The sequence below is a fragment of the Mirounga leonina genome, unplaced genomic scaffold (assembly GCF_011800145.1).
Source record: "Mirounga leonina isolate KUSES-001 unplaced genomic scaffold, KU_Mleo_1.0 Mir_128, whole genome shotgun sequence".
Classification (NCBI taxonomy): domain Eukaryota; kingdom Metazoa; phylum Chordata; class Mammalia; order Carnivora; family Phocidae; genus Mirounga; species Mirounga leonina.
In genome coordinates, this window is record NW_023270320.1 from 8,553,785 (window position 1) to 8,576,651 (window position 22,867).

The 22,867-nt window shown below is 43.1% G+C and overlaps 1 protein-coding gene across 1 annotated transcript in view; it reads right to left on the reverse strand.

Moving 5' to 3' along the window:
• UNC5D (unc-5 netrin receptor D) overlaps window positions 1-22,867 on the reverse strand; it is a 559,949-nt gene that overhangs the window by 44,993 nt on the left and 492,089 nt on the right. Inside the window, exons 9-11 of the mRNA XM_035004059.1 lie at window positions 20,154-20,339; window positions 16,361-16,738; window positions 11,300-11,384 (exon numbers count right to left, since the gene is read on the reverse strand). Coding sequence (XP_034859950.1) covers window positions 11,300-11,384; window positions 16,361-16,738; window positions 20,154-20,339 — 649 coding nt within the window. The remainder of the gene's footprint in view (window positions 1-11,299; window positions 11,385-16,360; window positions 16,739-20,153; window positions 20,340-22,867) is intronic.

The window sequence follows — 22,867 nt, forward strand, 5'->3', positions numbered from 1 at the left end:
TCCTTGCCTCTTCCATCTGCCACTAGCAGAGCATCCTTACAACTCTGTATCTGACGCTGATACTCTCACCTTCCTCTTACAGCGACCCTTCCATGAGCCCACCTGCATAACCCAGGGTAATTTCTCCCTCTCAAGGTCCTTAACCTTAATCACACCTGTAAAGCCCCCTTTGCCATGTAGCATAACATTCACAGGTTCAAGGGATTAGAATGTGGACATTTTTGGGTGGGGGGGGGGCATTCTTCTGTCTGCTACCTGGCTTTTCATGGCTTGTTCACTTTGAAGGTGGAACCTAGAGATCCCCCTGCTTCTGCTTCCTGAAACCCTGTTGTCTCCAAGACACTACACAACTGGAACAAGGTATCAGTTGACCTTTGGGCATGCCCATCCTCATTTCCAGAGTGAAGCTCCTCATCTCGTACACTTTACGGAGTCCTGGGAAGTTACTATTCCTTTGTCTTAAAGATGATAACCAAAGGAGTTAGGAAGTTGGTCATCTAGGTTTTTTCAAGGGCAGTGTGGATTGTTTTAGAAAGCATGGAGGCCAGCCTTAGTGTGGGCTGGTGTGTTCTCCCGGCATTTTTATTAGGCTATAACTAAGTGAAGTGGGAAGGATGATATATATTAAATATCTTAATAGGACAGGTTATTTCTACTTCCAGCGTGGGCAATAAAAGAGATGGCACATACAAATAAAAATAATTACAGTATGTGGTGTTCCTTTACAATGCACAATCAAACTCATGAACCGATGACTTTCCTCTTATTGAATTAAGGTGCACCTTCCATTCAGATCTATTAACAACATTCACAAACCATTGTTATCTTGTCAATGGCATCTTTAATTAAAGACTCCTCTGGACCATTCTAATCACTTCACGTTGTGAGCTCACAGGGCTTCTAACGTACTCTGATGAAAATGATGGCAATTTTTATTTATGCATATTTGTTTGTGGACCAAGGGGGCATGGGGTGGAAGGAACGGTGAGGAGCGTGGTGCGGGGAAATTCTTTCCAAAAACAGATCATAAAACGGCAGTGTGAGAGTTCTCCCCACTCCTTTCTCTTTTCCTTCCTTCCTTCTTTCTCTCTTCCCCTGCTCTCATTTTGGGGGTAATGGCATTCTAGTCTAACTGAAATGACTTTGTGAAGGAGCCTCTGTGATTTCACTGCAGTAAAGAGCACGGTCTTCAGCTAAAGGTGCATTAACCCTTCTAAGCCATTAAGCTATCATTTGATTAATTGCCCCTTTTATCACACTGCATGGCACTGGTAGTGTGAACAAATTAATGTGTTTCCCAAATGGCAGCAATTTGCTCCCCTTGCACTAGCAGAAAGAGCCCCTTTGTTCCTTAGAAAGCACCTTCCCTCCTCAGCAGTTGCCTCTGCCTGATACAGAGCTCATTAATGCCAGATCCCCTCCAAGGGATAGATGTTCGCCATTCCGATTCTTCCAATAAAAATCTCTAAAACTCACTTAAAGCAACAAGCAGGATGCCAATGTATGACTGAGCATTGAACGGAACTAGTGACAGAAACCACCTGTTCACTTCTATCCATCACTATCAAGCAAGGGAAGCCTGACAGAGCCTGTTCAAGGTGGCCTAAGCTGCCAGCCCAGCTTGACTGGTCACTGATCTCCTACTATGAATGCAAGTCCACTGTTTGGACTCCATAAAATATGCCTTTAGAGTATAAATCATAGGCCCCAATGTAAGGAGAGATCGAAGTAGACTCAAAGGAATTGATGCAGAGAGTCCTTCGTATCTTCACAAGGCTCTGATTTTAGAGTGGACGGTTAATGCGTTTGCTATCACTGCATTGATCTTTCCTCCGAGTCTAGGAATGTGGTAGCAGTCAAAAAGGAACCCAGCATCATCGGGACAGAGCTAAAGCAAATTCCAGGGACTCTAAACAACTTGTTATTTATGCAATGAAAAAATAAGGCCAGATGAAGGACAATAATATCGAAAGGTGGCATTTGTATGGTACTTTATACTTTGCACGAGACTTTATATATGATATGTAAGATGTCATATATGATGTCACTTTATTGTCCTCACCAAAATCCTGGAATGCAGCTAATAATATACAAGATTTCTAGATGGTACACTTGAGGCCCAGAGAAAGAAAATTACTTGCTCGCAGCCATTCAGACGGGAGGTGTCCCGGGGGAGTTGGAACTTGAGGCTTCAGAATCCCTGTGTTCTCACTGTCCCCCATCATCTCCTTTCTGATCCTTCTCTACCTCTCAGGGGATGCCAATGACTGGGTCTACACTACTCTCCTGACAAGTTATATATGTTATCAGTTCACTTCAGTGAACTCCAGGACTGGCAGATTCTTACCCAGCTAGGGAGGCAAAGAAAACAAAGGTGGGCAGAAGACTGTGCCCTGCACACAGCAGACAGGCAGGGTTTGTGCCCGGTATCGTGATTTCCTGCTCTAAGTGTATTTGTTGCCACACACTGTGGCCAAAAGCTCGACATGGGATTTTGATTCAGCAGTTGTCTTTTTTTTTCCTTGGTTATAAATATTGTTTTTGAGTTGTATTGATTTATTCTTTAATCAATTTCCTTTGTACCCCCTTTCCTGTAAGTCAAAGGGCTGTGTTTATTCCCTGGAAAGAAAGCCGGAGTGGCTCCTGGAGCAACTATTACCACAAACTCTCAGGTGACCTTCAGCTGGCAAATCTCTCTCAACTAGTTAATCATCAGTTCCCAAGGTAGAATTCTGGGAATCATCTTCGACTCCTTCATCGCTCACATTAACACGCCCCCTCCCAATCTCTTGTGCACAACCAAAGACAAGGACACTCAAAAGTAGAGTGACTATAATTTATTGTCCAAACTCAGATACTTTCGAGGATGACGAAGGACACTATTAATAACCGTGCTAGGAAAAATGAGGCATATTTTCACTGTGATCATAAGGAGGGTGCTGGTATAAGGAGAGGTGAACTGGGGAGTGGTCGTGGAGATAAAGCAGAAGATAAGATACCGAAAATGTAAATACGACCGGGTCTCCTGAAGCTGATCTTTCCTCCATCCCTATCTAGCAGGTAAATGTCAATTTCCCCTAGGCAGCAAATAACCCTCTACACAGTCTAGTCCTTATCACTCTTCCTTTTATATTTTGTTCAGATTTGCTTAGTTCCAAAATATATGATCCTATTTGTGCCCCTGTGCCTTTGCACATTCCATTCCTGTTGACCGGAATGCCTTTTACGCACGTTCAGTTTTTAAGTCAATTGTCCCTTCCTCTCGGAAGCCTTCCCCGAGCCTTTAGACAGGGTCCATCCCTTTGATCCTGGTTAGCATCTGTGTATCTCTGTCACCACATATATAATGCTGCAATATCATCAGTGATTTGAGTTACTGGGTTTGCTTTGGGAGCTTCACCTATTGGTCTAGTTAGGTGGTGTTAGGTGGCTCTAGTTTTCCTAGTGCAAGTTGAAAATGAGCATATGATTTTTGACTCCCCCAAAACTTCACAGCCTACTGTTGACGAGAGGCCTTACTGAGAACATGAACAGTTGATTGATACATATTTTGTATGTTACATGCATTACACACTGTATGCTTATGATAAAGTAAGCTAGAGAAAACATGTTAAAGAAATCGTAAGAGGAAATACATTTACAGTGCTGTACTGTATTTATTGGAAAAAAATATAGGTGGACGAGCACCATTCGAACCTGTGTTGTTCAAGGGTCGGCTATAATTTCTAACACTTGCGCTTACTGGAACTGCCCACGGTATCAGGGTCCCTTGAAGACTTCTCCTTTTGATTCTATAACTATTAAAATAGTTTAATTTATTAAACAGAGGAGACCTAAAAACTAGTTTAAAAATTTAATCTTCCATCTGATTCAAAATTCCACCCTCACCCCCCAGTACCCGTGCACACAGACACACATGGCCACACACGCATGTACACGCACATATACGGAGCTCTAGATGCTTGGTCTGGGGTTATCAGAGCAGGGAGCAGGCTATCTGCTCCCTCCTCTATTCCCTCTTCCGTGAGCTTATCCCCATGGCACTGTGATAGAGGGCAAGGATAGGAAAACACACCATCTCCTTATGTAACTACCTGTGACAAGGTGATATTATTTTCTTGGATGACTTAAGTGTCTTAAGATAATCGTTACTGGATTCAGTACTGATAGGTGGGGATGCCAAAAGCCCTCCCAGACAGAGGGTGCAGGTGAGGGGATTGCAAACCATTGCTGTGAATCCTCTGTAGTTCCTTGTGGGTCTCAGTTACTTCTGCCAACTGGCCCCCATCTGGCAGCATCTTGACCCCGCTCTCTGACTTTTTTGCCTATTGCACTGGCCCCTGGCAAACCTGTTTTTGATCTCACCTGCCCTCCCTGGCTCGGGTCAATCTTCTCTACCCCTTGGGAGGATGGGGACCTGGGAATAACAGAAGTGTTCTTTGCCCCTCTCTCCTTTGCTTTAGCAGCACTGGACAAGTCAACAAGCTTATAAACAATAAGAAAATCAGGTATCACTGTCCAATTCTCTTGCAAATGGCCCAAATTTTGTGAGTAATTCTCTTGAGTCTATTCTCTTTGACTTTGGAGAGAGCAGAGGTGGCCATTTTTGATACCTGTACTCCTCCAAAATAGGACTTATTTTCTCTCTCCTCGTCCCATTCTCCTATCAATAGGGAGGAGAGGACCTGGTGAGTAAGTGGGTTGGGGAGCAATAGTGTCCATGCTGATGAAATGATGCTTCTTGGAAGGTTCTGTGGGGAGGTGGGAAAATTAGCTTTTGGCATGCTCTGAAATTAGAATGTGGGGGCACTTCTCTCTCTTGCTCTTTTTATAAATGAGCTCTGAGCTTTGTCCATTTTTCAGAATACAGAAAAGGCCACCGTACCCCCCAAACATCATTCTGCTGCATATATACAACCTCTGTCCTCCAACCATCACCTCCACCAGAAATAAACTCCTTACAGAAGGGATTGTATTTTATCCTGTTCTGTAGTACCAAACACATTTGGGGCTTAATAGTCATGGACTACACTGAGCTCTAATATTAATTGTGAAAACTTTTCCAGAAGTCCACAATATTTTTGCAGTGAGAAGGGGCAGTGTTCTTTGCCTGAGGTGGGGGATGCCTTGAGACGGGAACATAGCGGGGAGGTCCCCCAAGCTGGAGAAGGCCAACAGAGATACAAATCAACTCAGAAGCTTTTAGCCAGGTTTTCTCCCCGGTGGCAATGTCCTGACCAGTCACCTGGTGTCAGTCAGGGGGGGCGTCAGAAGCAGGTGCTCTTGTTTGGGGGATCTCCACACTAACTGCAGTAGCCCAGTGGCTGGGGTTCCTTACCTCGTGAGAAATCAGAGCTCTGGGAGGCGCCAGGATAGAGAATGCGGTTTCCTATTTTACTGAGACGAGGCTTTTAGAATGGTTTCAAATGTCTGCTTTCCCACAAAGACTAGTCGACTGTAGGTAGATTCATTCATTAACATTTCATTTTTACAGGTTCTGCCATACATGTCCAGGTTTTCTTCTTACTCTTCTAGAAACGAGGTCAAACAGTCTAAGGGTGTTTCTGAGTGTTTATATCTTCTGGTAGGCTTGATACATGAGAACGTGCGTGTGCGTGTGTGTGTGCACGCGTGCATGGGCTGGTCTCGCTACTGTGGAGGCAAAACTCAAGGAAGCCATTCTGCAGGAGCGGCCTTCACCGCAGTGTTTCATGGTGAGCCATTCCTGGGAAAGAAATTCTCTTCATTTCCCAGGGTGACTTTTGGTGTCTTCCTAGTCTCGTATTTGGTCTTACCTCATGCTTTGCTATTAAAACCGTAGCTCCATCAAGGTACCCTGAAAACAGCTAATGCTTCCTAACACCACCGTGTCTATTTTCCTGGTCTTCACCCCAAGAAGCACCCACTGAGTCAGACCATTCGATAGCAAAACAAACAAAAACAGAAGAGAAAAAGTGGTTGAAATATGCTATCTGGGCTGCGCCCAAATTCCAAAATACGTGTCCTTTCGTAAATTCTTCAATAAGATCACTTATATTTCCAATTCCAGTTTAAGCATTTGGTCAGGGATATCCACATGACAGTGTAATTGGAAAAAGAAATGAGTGTTTGCCTTTGGTTTCGTTTTATTGCTTCTTGGAAGAAAGCTCCATATAATAATTTTCTGGTCCAGTTCTCTACTCTCCGACTATGGGGTGGGGAGGGGTGCAGGAGCCGGGTGAGGGGCAGAGGGAAGGCTGTGCTGCATCCACATCATTTTCTTATTGTAATCCACGTGGGGGGAGTCTCTGAAATAAGACTTTAATTCCCTTAAAGAGACACCTACATTTTATAAAAAATGATCAAAACCCAGTCGGAGAGGATGAGAAAAATTTCCCCCCAAAAGCTCCTGTAGAAATGTTAACAACCACCCCAGATTCTTTCAAATTGAAGTTTGGGAAAAGAGAGGGTTCTTTCTGAGAATGATCAGTGCTGGTTTCCTGCCCTCCAAAGGGGGCCAATAGGAAAGGAGGCCACGTCTAGCATTGAGCTAGCTGCTTAAATGCCCCCGATCCAGGAAGAGCCCAAGGGTTTCCCCAGCAAATACTTCTGGCAGCCCCAATTTCATGCCCTTGCCTTTCTGTGAGGCTGCTCAAGTTCCCATTCCTGTGATGTCACTAAGCGTTCTCTAATTTGTGAAGAGGGCAGCACGTGAAACCTAACTCTTTGTCCTACCTGTGCCCTGGCCTGGGCTACAGCTGGAAGGAAGCTGCTTAAGATAATGACTTAAAAGCAGGAAAAGGTATCTGGATTTAGCCGCTCTTACAGACTTCTCCCCCTGCCCCTCTTATGCTATGTAGATAATGGAAAACGTATCCTGGAGCTGGACATCGAGATACTTACTGCCCTTATACCTTTCTTTGCCTGGCTAATTTCCACTGATGTTTTAGACTCAGGTCAAGTGACAACTTCTGAAAGGTACTCTCTCCACACCCTGTCTGTGGGTCTATGCTTAGAATAGATTAAGGGCCATTTTGTATTTTTCCATGGTTTTCCATGAGATCCCCTATTGCAGTGTGGTTCCACGTTGAGTTGCAAAGTAATAATGACGTTCCCAAATCTGGGCCCCTCCCCATCTGTTTCATGATGTATTTCCATTATTAGGCATAAGCCTTGTCACACCCCAAGTGTGCTTTACTGGACTCATGGATAACATACTTAACTGCGCCTTATGGTAGGGATTGTGATACAGCATTGAAATACATTATAAGTCAGATTACCTTGCTTTGGTGCCTTGTCTTGCTACAACCTAAATTGAGCTTACTAACTTTTCTTGGTGTTAATTTTCAAATTTATAAAAATCAGGATAATCATATTGTTTACCATATAGGCTCCATGTGAAGATGAAAGGATATACTGTAGGTAGAATGCTTTGTCAAATATAAGTGTAGCAATGAGGAAAAGAACACCTATTTTATCATCTTTTAGATTTTTGTATCACTGTCTACCATGCAATCCCACGATATCCCTATAAGATAGATACCTACTGTTTTTCAGAGGAGGACACATCTGGGTTGCAAAGAGCTTTAGGAACTTCCCTAAGGTCACATGGATGATAGCAGTGGAGCTTAGATCTGAACCCAGGGCCTCTGATGCCTGGGCTCACACTCCTAGCCACTGAGTTCAGATGTTTCCTAACATTGCGTCCGCTGAGACTCAGCAATTTAGTGGGACTTGTTTCCAGCCTCTGTGCTCTCAGTTCTATGATGTAACAACAGCAATTTACCTGATGTATTTCTAAGAAAAGTTCAACTTGATCCTGCCTTTCTGCCTTGCTTAATTCTCAGTGCTCATACAGAGCGATTCCAGAGATGCCCCATTCTAGGGGCCAAGAGTTGGAACGCCAAAGTCAGAAAGCTGTTTCTGGGGGCACCTGGATGGCTCAGTCATTAAGTGTCTGCCTTTGGTTCAGGTCATGGTCCCAGGTCCTGGGATCGAGCCCCACATCGGGCTCCCCGCTCAGTAGGAAGCCTGCTTCTCCCTCTCCCTCTGCCCCTGCTTGTGTTCCCTCTCTCGCTGTCTCTCTCTCTGTCAAATAAATACATAAAATCTTAAAAAAAAAAAAAGAAAAAGAAAGCTGTTTCTGTAAAGGCTCTGACATCAGGGAGAGATGGCATCATTTAGTGTGTGAGCACTGCAGTTGGGGTCAGATAGCCTGAAGTCAAATCCCAGCTCTGCCAGGAGAGTAACATGCCCTTTGAAGCACCTTTGCTTCTTGGAATCTTCATGTTTTTAGACTTTTTTTTCTCCTCTCTAAATTTGCTACAAAATCCTCTTCTTTTGACGTGACGGAAGACTAAATGAGTCAAATGCATGTGAGAGCACTTTGCAAGTTACACGGAAGCAGAGGTAATTATTACCTTTTCAAGAATGCAAAGTCCTCGTCCAGCAAACCATTTAATACGCATGTCTGTACAAAAAGCCAACAGAGATCATTTCCTAAGCATTATGAGCAACCAGAGGTCCAGACTGCTGCACGAGGTTGGAAGAGATTCATTAAAATGATAATTCAAGCCTGAAAGTGTAGACAGAGCAGGGACACTGAGGGAGAGTGACATCATTCCATTTAATGGAAAATACAGAGCATCCTTGAGAGGGAGGCTTCCCAGCAATAGAAGTAGGACCTCTGGAGAGGGCCAGGGTGCATAAATTCATACAATGAACCCCCTCACTTAAAACCTACCAGAATTTCAAAATACAGCCATAGGAGCTTATTTGAATACAGGGGGTTATTTTAAGTCTGTGATTCATTCCACACAGCCCTATCTCTGGGAATCTGGTACTGAATTTGGATCAATGATTTCAGTGACAATTCCACTAAATCATCACCCACCTGTCCCAGAGATGTCACTCAGAAAAAGGCAACAGAAAGGTACCATCAATAGGAAAACGGAACGGACTTTAAATATAGCATAAAGAGGCTGTTTGGAAGATCTGACTATAATTCTGGGTGTGGAAGCGACGGAGAGTCAGAGGTTAAAGAGACAGAGCCGTGCTGTTCCAGGTCTATGGATGGTGAGAAAAATAGGCCTTATTCTGAGCACAAGTTCAGCAGGACAGAAGGACCGCATAAGATGAAAATGGGTTTTTAAGTGACATCACAAAGGCAAGGTGACACTAAATAGCGCTTCATTAATGGCCTTCCGATTAACCACAGGATTAAAAGCTGCAGAACTTAGCTCTGAGCAGCCTCCTGTTAGGGGTGGAAAAAAAATCATCAAGCTTAAGAAAAGTAGCAGCAGAAAGGCATGTGCTATTTTTAGTGTTTTGGTAAGTAGTTTGGAGCTTCTTGAAAGGGAATGAAGATTGCCAAGGAAGCTAAATGAGCAGTAGCCTGGGGACTGGTCATTTCTTAAGAGCTAGGAACATCTGGGAAGGTTTGAACAACATGAAAAGGAATGTGTGCCTCCTACAATTGTACTTTACCCTCCATTTAATAGACAGGAAAATGCATACCTCACAGATCTGAAGTCTTGGAGGAACTGTTCCTGTTGCTGTCCATTCCACCCTCCTGGACAGCAGTAATAAACTCACATCTTAGATACAGATGGATAAACCAAACCGGTTAACACAGAACTTACAAAGCTAGTGGTGGTCCAGGAGGTGACCGCATCAGGCCAAACCTGTCTTTCAAGGTCTGTGGGCCCTGGCATGTTTTTAATATATTTCTCCTCCTTATTTTATAATTGCAGGACATCTCGAGTGATATTTCCCACATAAGTCCTGTATGTTTAATGCCTTCTGGCACACTCTAGCTCTGACCTCCTCAGATGCAGCTTCTAGTAAGAGATGGGGATTGAGGTGAATTGTAAATTGGGTGCCTTTGAAAATATGAACTAGCCCTAGGTTGGTTCTCACATAATGAGGTGGAAGACACTGGGTTTTGAGAGGAAAGAGCTGAATGTAGGCTCAGTGGATGGATTATAAGGAAGGAAGCAGGATGCAGGGGTGAAGGTTGGCAGGAAGCTGTGATTCAGGCAGGCTGACTGGATTCTGCCTTGTACTCGATCTCTGCAGGACGATGTGTTCAGCAGCATGTGTGGAATGCACCCTGACCTAAATTTTAAAGAGGTATGGTTTCTCGTATCAGTCACCCAAAGGGATAAAAAAAAAGGCGACTCTAATCCAGGAAACTCCATCTTTGGGTCTGCTTAACTGAAATTCTGAATAAACTCTCCAAGTCCCTCTGCGCCGTGGTTGCCTCTGTTTGCACGTGGAGGTGTTCAGACACTAGAGTGCCTTCAGGTGTGTAGGTGAGCGAGCTGGTTCTCCAGGACTGAGGGAGACAGCATGAGAACAGACCACAGCACGGCCTACTCGCAAGCCCTCTGAGAGCCTCGCCAACAGCCAGCTAGCAGAGCCTTTTCCATTCCTTCTAAGCTCTCTCGAGCAGAAAGTTAAAACCACTGGGCACCAACAAATCCTTTCATGGAGATAGTTATCAGAATCTGTTCAAACCATCTGTTTTCTCTGGCTTTTTTTTTTTTCCTTCCAGTGTTTTTCTTTCATGTGTTCTCTGCTCACAACAAAAAATCTAGCCTAAAATAACCAAGATGTTAAGACTGAAAATGCCGGAGGGATAAATCCAGTTTATGAGAGAAATTGCTTTCTAAAGCGGAGCTAGGTTTATCTTGTGTGGAGGAAAGCAACATTTCCGCAAATATTATACTTGCGCTAAGAAAATAACCAGCTACTTTCATTAAAGACTCTGTGACAAGATTTGTATTTGTTCATGTACTTGAATTTAATGCTACTGAAATGTGTCAGACCTGAAAGCTTAGACGGTATTTTAACATGGAGGGAAGATTACCTGAGAAATCTTCTCTCAGCCAAGAGCAGGTCTTGTGCTGACCTGAAAAGGTCACAGGTTGGTCATTCTCAGCATTTGCATAATGCCTAGCACCACAGAGCACCTCCTGGGATGATTTTTTTTTTCTTTTGAGAGGAAGTCTATGTGAGGTAGTCAATATTGACGGAGGGGCCCTGCTAATGACTTGCCTACCGATTCACAGTTTTATATTTGGTGTCTGCAGGCAAGAGGTCAGTGACCTAGATTAGTCACCAAAATGGTGGAGCTAGCTCTGTGTGTTTTCATTTCATCCAATAGTTTTGCAACTGGTTTTTTCCTCTATATAGTCAAATAACTCACAGATCTTAGCTGTACACTTCCATGCCAAATTATCTTAAAAACCTCAGATTTTCTGCAGTAGCTCCATTTCCATATTTAAAATGTCATCAATATGCCACCCTTCTCTCTCACCTGGGTTCACCTTGGTTGATGGACATATAGATCTCCCAAGAATTCTCTTCTGGGATGGCCCCATGTGGTATGAGTAAACTCACCCCTAAAACAGAAAAAGCCAAGAGGTTATTCGTCGATTTTCCAATGATCTTGAAGGCCCACAGCTGAGCACCTTACAGATGCCCCTTCACTCTCTCTTTCTCTCTCTCACACACACACACACCTCACAGCAATTTATGAAATCCTGATCTTTGCAAAGTTTATAAAGTTCAGGATACTAATGGAGAAAACATTGTTTCCCAACAGTGACATAAAGAGGAGCATGTTATTCGACTGTGGACTCAAATTCGCTTTTTATTTAGAGTCTTCCCAGCATTTTTTAATTCTCTTAAAAGAGTGGGTGTCCTGAGACCAGGCACTATCAAACACGTCTGAATATACGAGTTTATCAGTGTATTGGTTAATCTGCTGCAAAATTTCAAAATGTATCGCTGTAGCTCATCTCTCTCCAGTCATTCCCTGAAAAGGCATCTGAGGTGGTGGGCGAGCCCTCTAATGCTTTGCTCAGGCCTTGTATGAAATTGTCTTATAAATTATGCATCTCAAAGTAAGTTTAAAGAGGTGATAACAGAGTACTGTATTTTGTCAAGAAAACTGAAGGGGAAAAAAAAAGGCATGGATAAATTTAGGGACATTGTAGGTTGTTGTATAGCTGGTATTTGTCCAATATTTGCAAACCGAAGCTAAAAACGATGAAAGTTAAAGGTGGTGTAACCATATGCATGTTGGTGTCAAATCAGAGAAAAATCAGTAGGCTAACTTTAGCAAAATCCTATAACGCAGGGGAGGGAAGGCCCAGGAAACCACATCACACTGTGTTTGCAACATCCTCTCTCTTTTCTTATCTGCTGCAAAGTAAATATTTCACTTTGGCCAAGAGAGAGGAATCTAGAGAGGGCAGAGATTCTCTTTAATGTAGCTTCTTGTTTATAAAAAAAGAGATGAAATAGAGACACAGTAAGACCTTTGCAAAATAAAATCTCAGGGCATCCTCCTATTCTTTGAATAATGCGGTTTCCACCTTTCCCCCTTTCATAGAGCTAATGTAATTGCACAGAAAGCTTTTCAGATTGCCAATGGTAATTTACATCTAGAGATGGCAGGCTTTCCTGATACCCTTCTATGTGCCTGTTGGCTGCTATGGAATCAAGGAATGTAAGACTCATTGCAAAACAAGTTATCTGTGATGCACATTTTGAGCATTATTCAGTAACATGCTAGTTATCATCAGTATCTTTCGCCAGCACTAAGAATGAGGCACATTTAAATCTTGCTTACAGCTTTTCAGCAGGAGTATCCATTTATATTCTGGACTTTAATGTCAATGGAACTGTAATTGCCATACTTAGGGGCCTCTGATCAGGCTCCTCCTTTCATTTCCTGTTCTTTTTTAAACGTAGTTGCCAAATGACGTGGACTCCAGTACTGTTGAGCAGAAGTTGGGATACACAGGATATTCAGTGTGTGTGTGGATGTCAAGCTGAATACACACCCTAGACATGCGGTATTCTCTCTGCTTGACACAGTGCTTTTTCTCTGTTGCCTCTCTTTTAGACTCTCTAGGCCCTTATGACAACAGAGATCTTCAGTCCTTATTCTTTAGGTATAGAAGCATCATGAAGCAATGATGCCATCTTAGGCAATTAACCTGAAAGAATAACTTGATCGTGCTCCCATTTTTCTTTTCCTATATTTTTCCTTTTTGAAGGTACAATTCACAGGCAATAAATTGTACCCATTTTAAGAGTATAAATTGATGAGTTTCTCATGTATACTCTCATGTAATCACCACTGTAGTCAAGACACAGAACATTGCCATCACCACAGAGTTGCCTGGTGCCCTTTATAGTCAGTTCTTCGATTGCCAATCCAGATGATCATGTTTTACTTTCTGACATGTTGATTAGTGTGCCTTTTGTAAACTTGCAAATAAATCCTACAGTGTGTTTAAAATAAAAAAAGTAAGGATGGCTTATTACATCAATAATATGTTGCACAATGCCTGGCACACAGTAGGGACTCAAAAACAAAAACCAAATCCTGAATAGATGAAGGAATAGTATTCAAAATTGTTTTTTTTTTTTTTTTTTTTAAAGGCAGACTCTGAGACGTGGTCTCTTCTCTAGACCATCAGTGCCTGACGGTCAACTCCCAGATCGAATCAGAATAAATATGTGTGTGGACTTTTGAGATAGGGCTGTTTGTAGAACGGATCATATCTCATTCCTTTCAAGTCAGCTTAATTCCCTGTGTTCAGATTGAAACATTATTTCATAATACTCCTAAATACGACCTGAATCCACAGGATCATTAGAGCTTTAAATGATTTCATCTTTCCTTCGATCAGAAGTTTTTTCTCTTTCAAACATACTTCCCTCCTCCCACTTAAACACGCAGATTGTCAACAGAGATGGGACACAAACACAGAGGCAGGATTGTGGTAGGTGGTAGTGTGGGTGACAAGTTATCGCTTAAGAAGAAGGAAAGGCATAGTGGGGAATCTTTATGCCTGTGGTCCCCTAAAGAAGTGTCTGTTTTCAATCTGTCACTCACCAGTTATCTCTAATTAAAGAAACATACTCTCCCCCAAACTACACCTGCTACCCTGACAGCCTTTTATTTTATATGACAACAGAACCACCTGTCTGAGTTTCTTGCTTCGTATTTTGCATATAGCGTGGGGACCATCCCATCCTTTTTGAAAAATCATGGCCAGGCACCATACAATAATTCGGGATGGATGGCACTAGAACAATTTAATTGCTGTGCCTTGCTTCTTTACACTCTAGCCCCCTAGGGCATATTTTGCATTTATGTTCTGCAAATAACACAGCATATGTTTCAATTCCCCACACTTATTTTTCCTCAAACTCATTCCCAGTGAACAGCTTCAATCTTGTCCAGGGCTTCTTATTAGAAGCTTTAAAAATGCCCTTTCACAGAGGAAGTGTTTGGGAATCAGATGCCATCAGAACTTTGCGTTTTCAACACAAGTGCTTCTCGAGTCAGAATGGAGGAAAAAGAAAAATCTGTTTCATGATTCCATCTCACTTTCTTTGATGAACCTTAAACAAACAGAGCCAATGAATGGGTTGATCTTGGCATGCCTGCCACCTGTATGTAAACACACAAAGATGGGTAGAGAGAGGAGGCGTGTGGGCCAATTTATTCAACCAAGAACTACAGGGAGCCTCTGAAGTGCCACACATTGGATCAGGAAGGAAAGGGAAGACAAAATGCAACCTTCCAGGATCCTGATGAATCTACCCTGTTCTTAGGAGGGGTTTGCAGCATTTTCTTTTTCCAGAGCCCACACTTCCAGGTTATAGATTCTTTTTTTTTATTTTTTTATTTTTTTTTAAAAGATTTTATTTATTTATTTGAGAGGGAGAGTGAGAGAGAGAGAGCACAAGAGGGGGGGGGGAGCAGGAGAGGGAGAAGCAGACTCCCTGCTGAGCAGGGAGCCCGATGCGGGACTCGATCCGGGGACCCCAGGATCATGACCTGAGCCGAAGGCAGTCGCTTAACCAACTGAGCCACCCAGGCGCCCCTAGATTCTTTTTTTTTTTTTAAATTTTATTTTATTATGTTATGTTAGTCACCATACATTACATCATTAGTTTTTGATGTAGTGTTCCGTGATTCATTGTTTGCACGTAACACCCAGTGCTCTATTCAATACGTGCCTTCCTTAATACCCATCACTGGGTGGTTATAGATTCTTACAAGAAGGGTACTTGGTAAGCATGGCTGCCTGGCTCATTCTGCGTAGAGTCTCCTGACTGCCAATTATGACCAGGGAGGATTATGTCACATGTTGACATTCATGCATGTTTAAATGAAGATTCTTACCACATTCTAAAACATGGACCAAGGAAGATTTTGAGAGTTGAAAGTTCAGAAAACAAAATCATGAGTAGGCCTGCATTTGAGGGTGATTTTTAAGGAAGCAACTGATGTAGGAGAACAAGACAACATTTCTCAACTTGAACCAAAGTGCAGTGTCAGGTCACTAAGCTACTGTAGGGTCAGTTAGCTGGAATGGGAGTTTCAGACTAGTCCTATCACAGATTTCATTTTAGAGGATAAAATGATTGATTTGGAGAGGGTAGAGAGCTGTACCTCAGATAGAAGGCAGCCGAGGCCCCAATGGTCCCGATTCAATGCCATCTGGTGGTTTTGTCACACATACAGAGATAGTGTACTCTTTCCTCTCAGCGGCCAACCAGCGATGATTCAGAGCACTACCTAATTCTCGTTGCTTAGAAATCAGAGGAGAGAATGCCCTCTTTGGCCACTCAGTTAGGTCTTGGATGGCATCTCTGAAGACTAATCCATAGATAGGATGTCATTTTAAAAGTGATTTGGTCTGTACATCTTAAGTATCCTTGTCAAGACATGAAGAAACTCTCCCTTCTAACCAAAAGGAGGAAAAAATTCTTGAGAACTAATTGTACGCACGATATAGCCCTGGACCTGAAGTTTGCATTCAAAAGAGCAACTCCGTGATGAACCTTCTTCATTGCTTGTCATAAAGTAACATTATAGCAAGGTCTATGGACACTGACAGTGTTTATTAGGTCAGTTATGGAGGAAGTTCGACTTCGATGTCCTTTTGCTAAATTATCTACTAGTGTATAAACCATGTTTGGCAATAAAACATGGTATTTCTCATTCCCGTCAAGGAATATTTTCAGTGCTTCCTGCTCATGTTCTAGGAAATATATTTCAAGGGGGCTTAAACCCTGGGGACCACCCAAACCTTCTGAGCAAATATGACTGTCAACTCGAACAGGGCATCAAATGGAACAGCTGATCCATGCTGAGGTGAAGATTGCAAAATCTAATCTCAGCATCGATTCTGGTTTGCTGTGTAAATCGAGGCTTATGGAACCACAGTTTATAGCTCTGACACAAAGATGGTAAACATCTTAAAAATGAATCTTATGGGACATAATTGTCAATATAAATCATTTAAAAGAACGCTTGGAAATACACAAATGCACACGTACCACCCACCTGTATTTGGCATGACTAAGCGTCCTCCCAAGTGGCCAAAGACCCCAGTGGTCCTCAGTTCTGTCCTTGTGGGGAGTGATGACAGATTCTGGATGTAGGGTGTTTTATTTCTGGGGTGCATTGTACTAAAACTGCGGTTGTTTCCATGGGGAAAAGTCCCGGAATGATTCTTGCCGTGGTACTCGGGTCTCTCAGACACGCCCAGGGACACCATGAATGAGCTCTGGACTTTGACTTTGATGTCAGACAAAGGGTTAAAGAGTGAGGACTCTGTCATGAGTTCCTTGTCCAGAGGGTCCTGGAGGCAGATGGGCCCGCTGTATGTCCGGCTGACCGTGAGGTCTGGTTGCATGGAGGAATTCAGGAGCAGGGAGTTACCTGGTCAAAGAAAATTGATCTGTCACTCAGAAACGAAAAGGCATCAGTTACCCCCTTGCCTCTGCCTCTCCTAACTGTAGAACCACCCGTGTGCCTGTCAGCTGCCCTTCAAGCCCACCCCTGAGCATCTGTGGCAGCTCTCACAGGCTGGTCAGGAGTGGCCAGAGCCCTGGAACCTGGAGCTCTGGCTTTTCCAGCAGATTCTCTGAGTGCCGCTGAACCCAAGTCACTCGTGTTCCAGAGCTCCTTGGATGCCATCTTTTCAAAACAAGTATTTCTGGCACTCCGTCAGGCAACAAACTCAGGTATTACGTTTATTTGATCATTTTAACTGGTGAAGAGATGCTTAAAGGAAAAAAAAAAAAAAGGAAGAAAGATGTTTTGCAATCCAGTTTGGAGGAAAAATAACATCTGTTCATTTTAAATAGTAAGAGGTGACACAGCTAGGTAGGGCTGTTTATAACTAGAGTGGTGTTGATGCCAGTGCATGTCGTGTGGAATTCTGGGCAGTTTCCAGAGCTGGGGGAGGAAACCCTGTGTCCTCGGAGCAAACGGGCCGGGGAGCCCATGGACCACCCTGTGCCTGAGGAGTCCGTCTGCTCTAATAGTGCATATGTCACTCTGAGAGGGAAAAGAGGCCCCACACGGGGAGAGTGAGACTCCCGATTCCACGTGGGGAGCAGCTTAGAATGGCTTCCTTTCCATCTCAAAACAACTGAAAACAAAAATCTTTACGAAAACATGAGAAATTTGACTTTCATCTGTTGGGGTTCACCGATTTTTTTCTAGGCCAAATATTAAAAATGAAATGCCGTGCTATTTTCTTGTGATGAAGTAATCTCATTTATTAGTAAATAACGAAATAACCCTCAGTCCCAAACCTCCCACCCGTATCAGTCCGTCAATGTGACTCCTCAAATTGAAACCCAAACCATATTAAACAGTTTTCCTTTAGGGCCTGACAAAATGTTTAAAGTATGCTATTTTTGAAAATGTTGCAATTCTAGGCCATATTGTATTAGCCTCCATAGTTCTTCCAACTCGTAATTTGTAGCAATGCCAGCAAGAAATCTATAACCCTGACTTTTGCCACCTCTTGTTCTGATGCTCTAAGAATCCAAAATCATAGAGGAGGAGGTTCAAAATGAGATGAAATGGCTTTGTAGATCTAAAGGCTCCTTGATGATGCATTTTTTTCATGCTTAAGGCATGACACAATCAAGGAGCTGTGCTTTTTAATGGAACTACACTGAATTCTACAGGTCTCAGCCTGGTTCTTGTTTATGGTCTTCCTGGGCAAGAAGCGGGACTGAAGAACCATGTCACATCTGAAAAGAATTTGGAACAGACCCGTCCACCAAGACCTGAAAAATTGCATCCCTGAGTCTCATGGCTATTTTATCTCAAGCCCTCACCTTCTGGAGCTTAATTTTTGGCCACTTTTTAAAAGACCCTCCTAGCTTATGTGAAGCCAAGCAGCAAAAAGATTTCCTAGAGTTACACTGAAGTCTAACTTAAGGAGAAAATGCCTGATTATAAAAGTATGTACGTGTGACAAGAGTCCACGGTTGAAGAAAGTTGGCTGATTACTTTACAGTTCCCTCTGGAAATCCTTTTAAAACCTCTGCTCAATTCGAACTATGGCATTCTGTTTAAAAGTCTCATCACCATTCACCTTCCACTCTCTTTGCTCAAGAAGGGATGTCTCAAGACAATGGAGGTGAAAATCATATGAAGGTCAATGGGAGGTTTACCATTGCAGTGAATATAGGGTAGAGTAGAATCTTAATAAAAGATTTTTGCTTTAATCACTAGCTTTGGGATATTCTTGGTTAAAAATAAAAACAAAATGGTAAAGTAAGTTTGGAAAGGCTATCTATTCTTTTAGAGATTCACAATACACCGTAAGCTCTACGGAGGCCCACACTAAGGAGATGGGGTTCAGCTTATGCAAGTCTGCACTCTCCAAATGCTGAGGCGAGGGAACCACCCCCTCACCTGCTACCTGCTGCTTCAGGGAACACACTGGCCTCCTGTACGAAAGTCAGAGGAAACCACCAGCGGTTAGACTCCTCTTCATTACATTTGTTGAGCACCCTCCTTATGCCAAGGGCTTATGATCCTTGTTATTCCAGGTCACTTCACCCTCATGAGGACCCTCTGAGGTGGCTAGGAGGATCCCCATTTTATAGCTATAAAAATTGAGACCCAGAGCATAATCGATTAACTAGGTCATTTAGCAATTTTGGATTCCATCTATCTGACTTCAAAGCCTCTGTCTCTCAAATGACTGTATTCTATTTTAAAATGTTATGGTCTGAGACCCTGAGATCTTGTATTTGATGGAAAGATTTCCAGTTTCTTATGTAGTATAAAAATCAGTTCTTCATTCAATTTATTTCTAATTAAATCATACCTACTAAGCTATGTACCCAAGTCAAGGGCATGTGTCCCTTTCTGAGAAGCAGGCTCAGACCTGAAACTCTGGTGCCCAGAAGTGAGCGGCAGGCAGGAAAGCACTTTTGTCTCTGCCGGCCATCTCCCAGTTTCTAGTATGTTCGGGTTCCACTTCAGAACCAGGTCGCTACTCAGTCACTGCCATGCAGTGAGACTTCTTCTTGTCGAGGGCTACAGGCACTAGTGATGCACAATAAATAGAAATAAAGGTGACGATATTGACAGGAAGGGTCGGGGTGGAAAACTTCACCCTCTGAAGGGAGACAGTTTCATTTTTTTTCTAAACCAAAACCCATGTATAGCTCATCTCCATCTTGCAATCAGAAACAGATTTGGTTCACATAAGAGAATTACATGACTCTATTTTGAAAATGAGCATTGCTATAGCTTGACATGATCGATTTCCTTCTCTCTCCAACAAAAGATTGCCTTGACCGGGCAACAGGTGAGAGTCATTTAAGCCGGGAGCTTCATTTTTTTCTCCCCCTGCTGGCTACCTGACCCATCACAGATTCTCTGAAGTCCTTTTCACTTCTACAAAATAGAAGTAACACAAATAACTCTACCTAATAAATAGTATAATTCATATGCACGGGAGGTTATGGTAAAGTAGTTGGTGCTCAGGTTTGAATAATCAGTATTTTAGTTAATGAAATATCCTCAGAGCAGTCTTGTTAAAATAGAAAGTTGGATAATCTGAGACAAAATAACTTGCTAAGTTTACTACATATCAAGGATGGAAGTGCCCCATTGAGAATGTTGCTAATGGTAAGCTGAGCCAAGGACTGAGGCAGACTAACCCACTGAGCCTGGTTTCCTAACATGTTTAGACAATTAGGCAGCGGCTCCCAGTGCCAAGAGCTACCTTCACACAGGGCCGGAGAGCACTGGGGGTCCTGTGTGAGCGTAGTCTCTATGGTCCTGAGGACGAGGTGTTGAGGGGACCTACGCCGCTGACCTTGACGGACCGTTTTGAAGTTGAAGGTCTGGAAGCCACCTGTCAATGCAGAAGAGTCAATGACGTCCACGCCATAGTCACTCTGGCTCCGTCTATAAAGGGTGACACCAATGACCAGGACTGCAACAGCCACCACGGCAGCGCCCAAGCCCGAGTACAGAGCAATGTCGCTGGCGTTCTCAATGCCTGAAAGACACAGGAGAAATCCTAAGTGGCCAACATGGGTACAGAGCCAAAGAGCCACCCTGGGATACCAAATGAAATGCTATTGGATTTTCTGGAGCTACCACTCAGAGAAAATGACAAATGCAGCTAGCCATGAGTTCTACTTTCACACATAATCATGTTTCTCAAATACCCTGTATAAATCAGAGGGACGCCAGTCAAATATCTTGACTGCATTAAGGTAGTTTACCACATCATAAAATCTTAAAGAGAATCAATTTTGCAAAGAATGTAGTATTTTTCAAGGAAAAACAGACAACTCCTTAATTAACTTGGTTTAGGAAGTCATATTTACCTGCAAAGTATTTTTTGGCATCTTATTTTTGAGGGGGGACATGAGATCCACATACAATGACAAAACATGGGCAAACTGCTCTGCTTCTATATGATGGGCACATGCATTCACAGAGAGTGGGCTGGGGTGAGAAGCTCATACACAGTCTAGGAGTCGAGAGAGAGAAGACCAGAGCTCACAAATAGGAGTTTTTTAGCTTTGGCACAAATCATTCAGTTTAAGAGAACATCGACAACATCAGGTTAGGGTATTTACAATTATTAGGAGAGAGTTTCTATTGTGAAATATGGAGGTCTTGGTCCTAGGGGCTCTGATGTCCATGGTCAATGTTTTCTAGCACCATTAAATGCTAGACTTAATATGTTTTTGTGGAGGAGGACTGGTCTCTAAAAGGGCACATGCTGTTTCTCCCATACCTCTCCTACTCCATCCTATTGAATGCATAGGCAAAGCAAAAATAAAAGCGTTAGTTTGAATTGAGAATGTGGGTGTCTCCCCAACCCCCAAGATCGGTTGTAGCTATTTTCCAACTCGTTTGCTAGTTGTCCTTTGGGTGTGGTTCATTCCTGAAGACATTCAACATGGCTACTGCTGTTCAGAATCAGATTTATCCAACCACACAACCCTAAGAGAAGCTTCATCTTGGAAAGTATGCGGAAGTAGAAGGTGGCAAGTGCTACCTATGTAATTCATCTCCCTACAGATTATAGGTCCCTTTATGAGGGACCTCATAAGGTCCCAAAGTAATTACTTAATAGGTCCCAAAGTAATTACTCTGTTACCCTGTATTGGGTTTAGAGGCTAAAATAGAGCTATCGTATATTCACCTTGTAATTGCATGGTGCTTACTATGCATTCACTGCAGCCTAACATGGTACTTATGTTATCAACTGAGTGCTACTAACCACACAGGTAAAAGGAATTTATTTTCGACAAAGTTAGTGGGCTGTAAAATGAGGCGCTACCAAATTAAAGAGTGAACAAGGAAATCAAGCAGAACTAGTTCAGCAATAGGGGCAGCAAACACATACAAATAATTTGCAAGGGAGTGTAACCATCCGAAAGAACCAAAGAACGGTATCTGAAAGGTTAGAGGATTATAAGACACTGTCAGTAACCACAACAGCCGAGGAGGTGTTGAGAAACAGGGTGTGACTCGGGTTTTAGTTCCAATGTCATGGCGGTCCCAGGGGGAGAGGGAAAGAGATGGAGGCTTCTGGGTGGTGGTCTGCTCTGACCACCCAGAACCAGGCATATGGTAACTGGAGCCGATCCCAAGGTTCCAGTGTCTTTCTGTGTCACACAGAGAAAGGGAAGGGCAGCTATGCTCCCGCTTAGGCTCCCACCCTCCTTCCACTCAATTAAGCTCCTTGGAGGACGTAATTGTACTCAGAGCGGAGAGAGGACGCAGAACGCAGCAGGGGACCAGGAGTAGTGAGAGAATTTTGGCTTGAAACCAGTTAGCCTTCCCCCTGCTTGCCACCAGTTCCTCAGGCAGTACTGACTGATGACACTATCAGCTTAAAAGGCGTATCTGGGGAGAACACACCTGCTCAGCATCCGAGCACAGACAGAGAAACAGCCTGGCAGTGTACTGAATGCAGTTGCTGAGTTGGCAGAGTAGAGACAATGACCCCTTTTAGTGTCCCAGGTGCTAAAACAGGCAGGAGCAGAAGCCAGGAGGATGACCAGGGCAAAAGACTTCGGCTGGAAATGGACATCCCTAGACGTGAACGTCCCAAGACGAAACCGAGTAGCAGGAACAAGTTGTGTTTGTTCCTCTTCCTATCTTGTTCTTTATGCTACCCAGACAAGCAGAATTCTCCTTCTCAGATACAAACCCTGTTTTTAGGAAAGGACCTATGCCTTTAGATTGAGATTGAAATGTTTGATATGGTTCAATGCGTTTCCCAAGAATATTTGCAGAATCTATTTGACTTAAGTCAAGGGAATGAAATACTGAATTACAGAATTAAAAATAAGTATGGGGACTTTGGGGATGGGGGATGGGGGAGAAGGGACAGAGATCATATGGAGGGCACCGTGTCCTCATAAAGCTTACCCTTTCACTTGGTGGGACAGTCTAATCTAAAAGCCAGAAGTCAATCGACTCCTACAGGAAGATAAGCAATGTGGTATTTAGTTTACAAGAACAATCTGTCTTGGGAATTAAAAACTTCAGAATCTAATAATT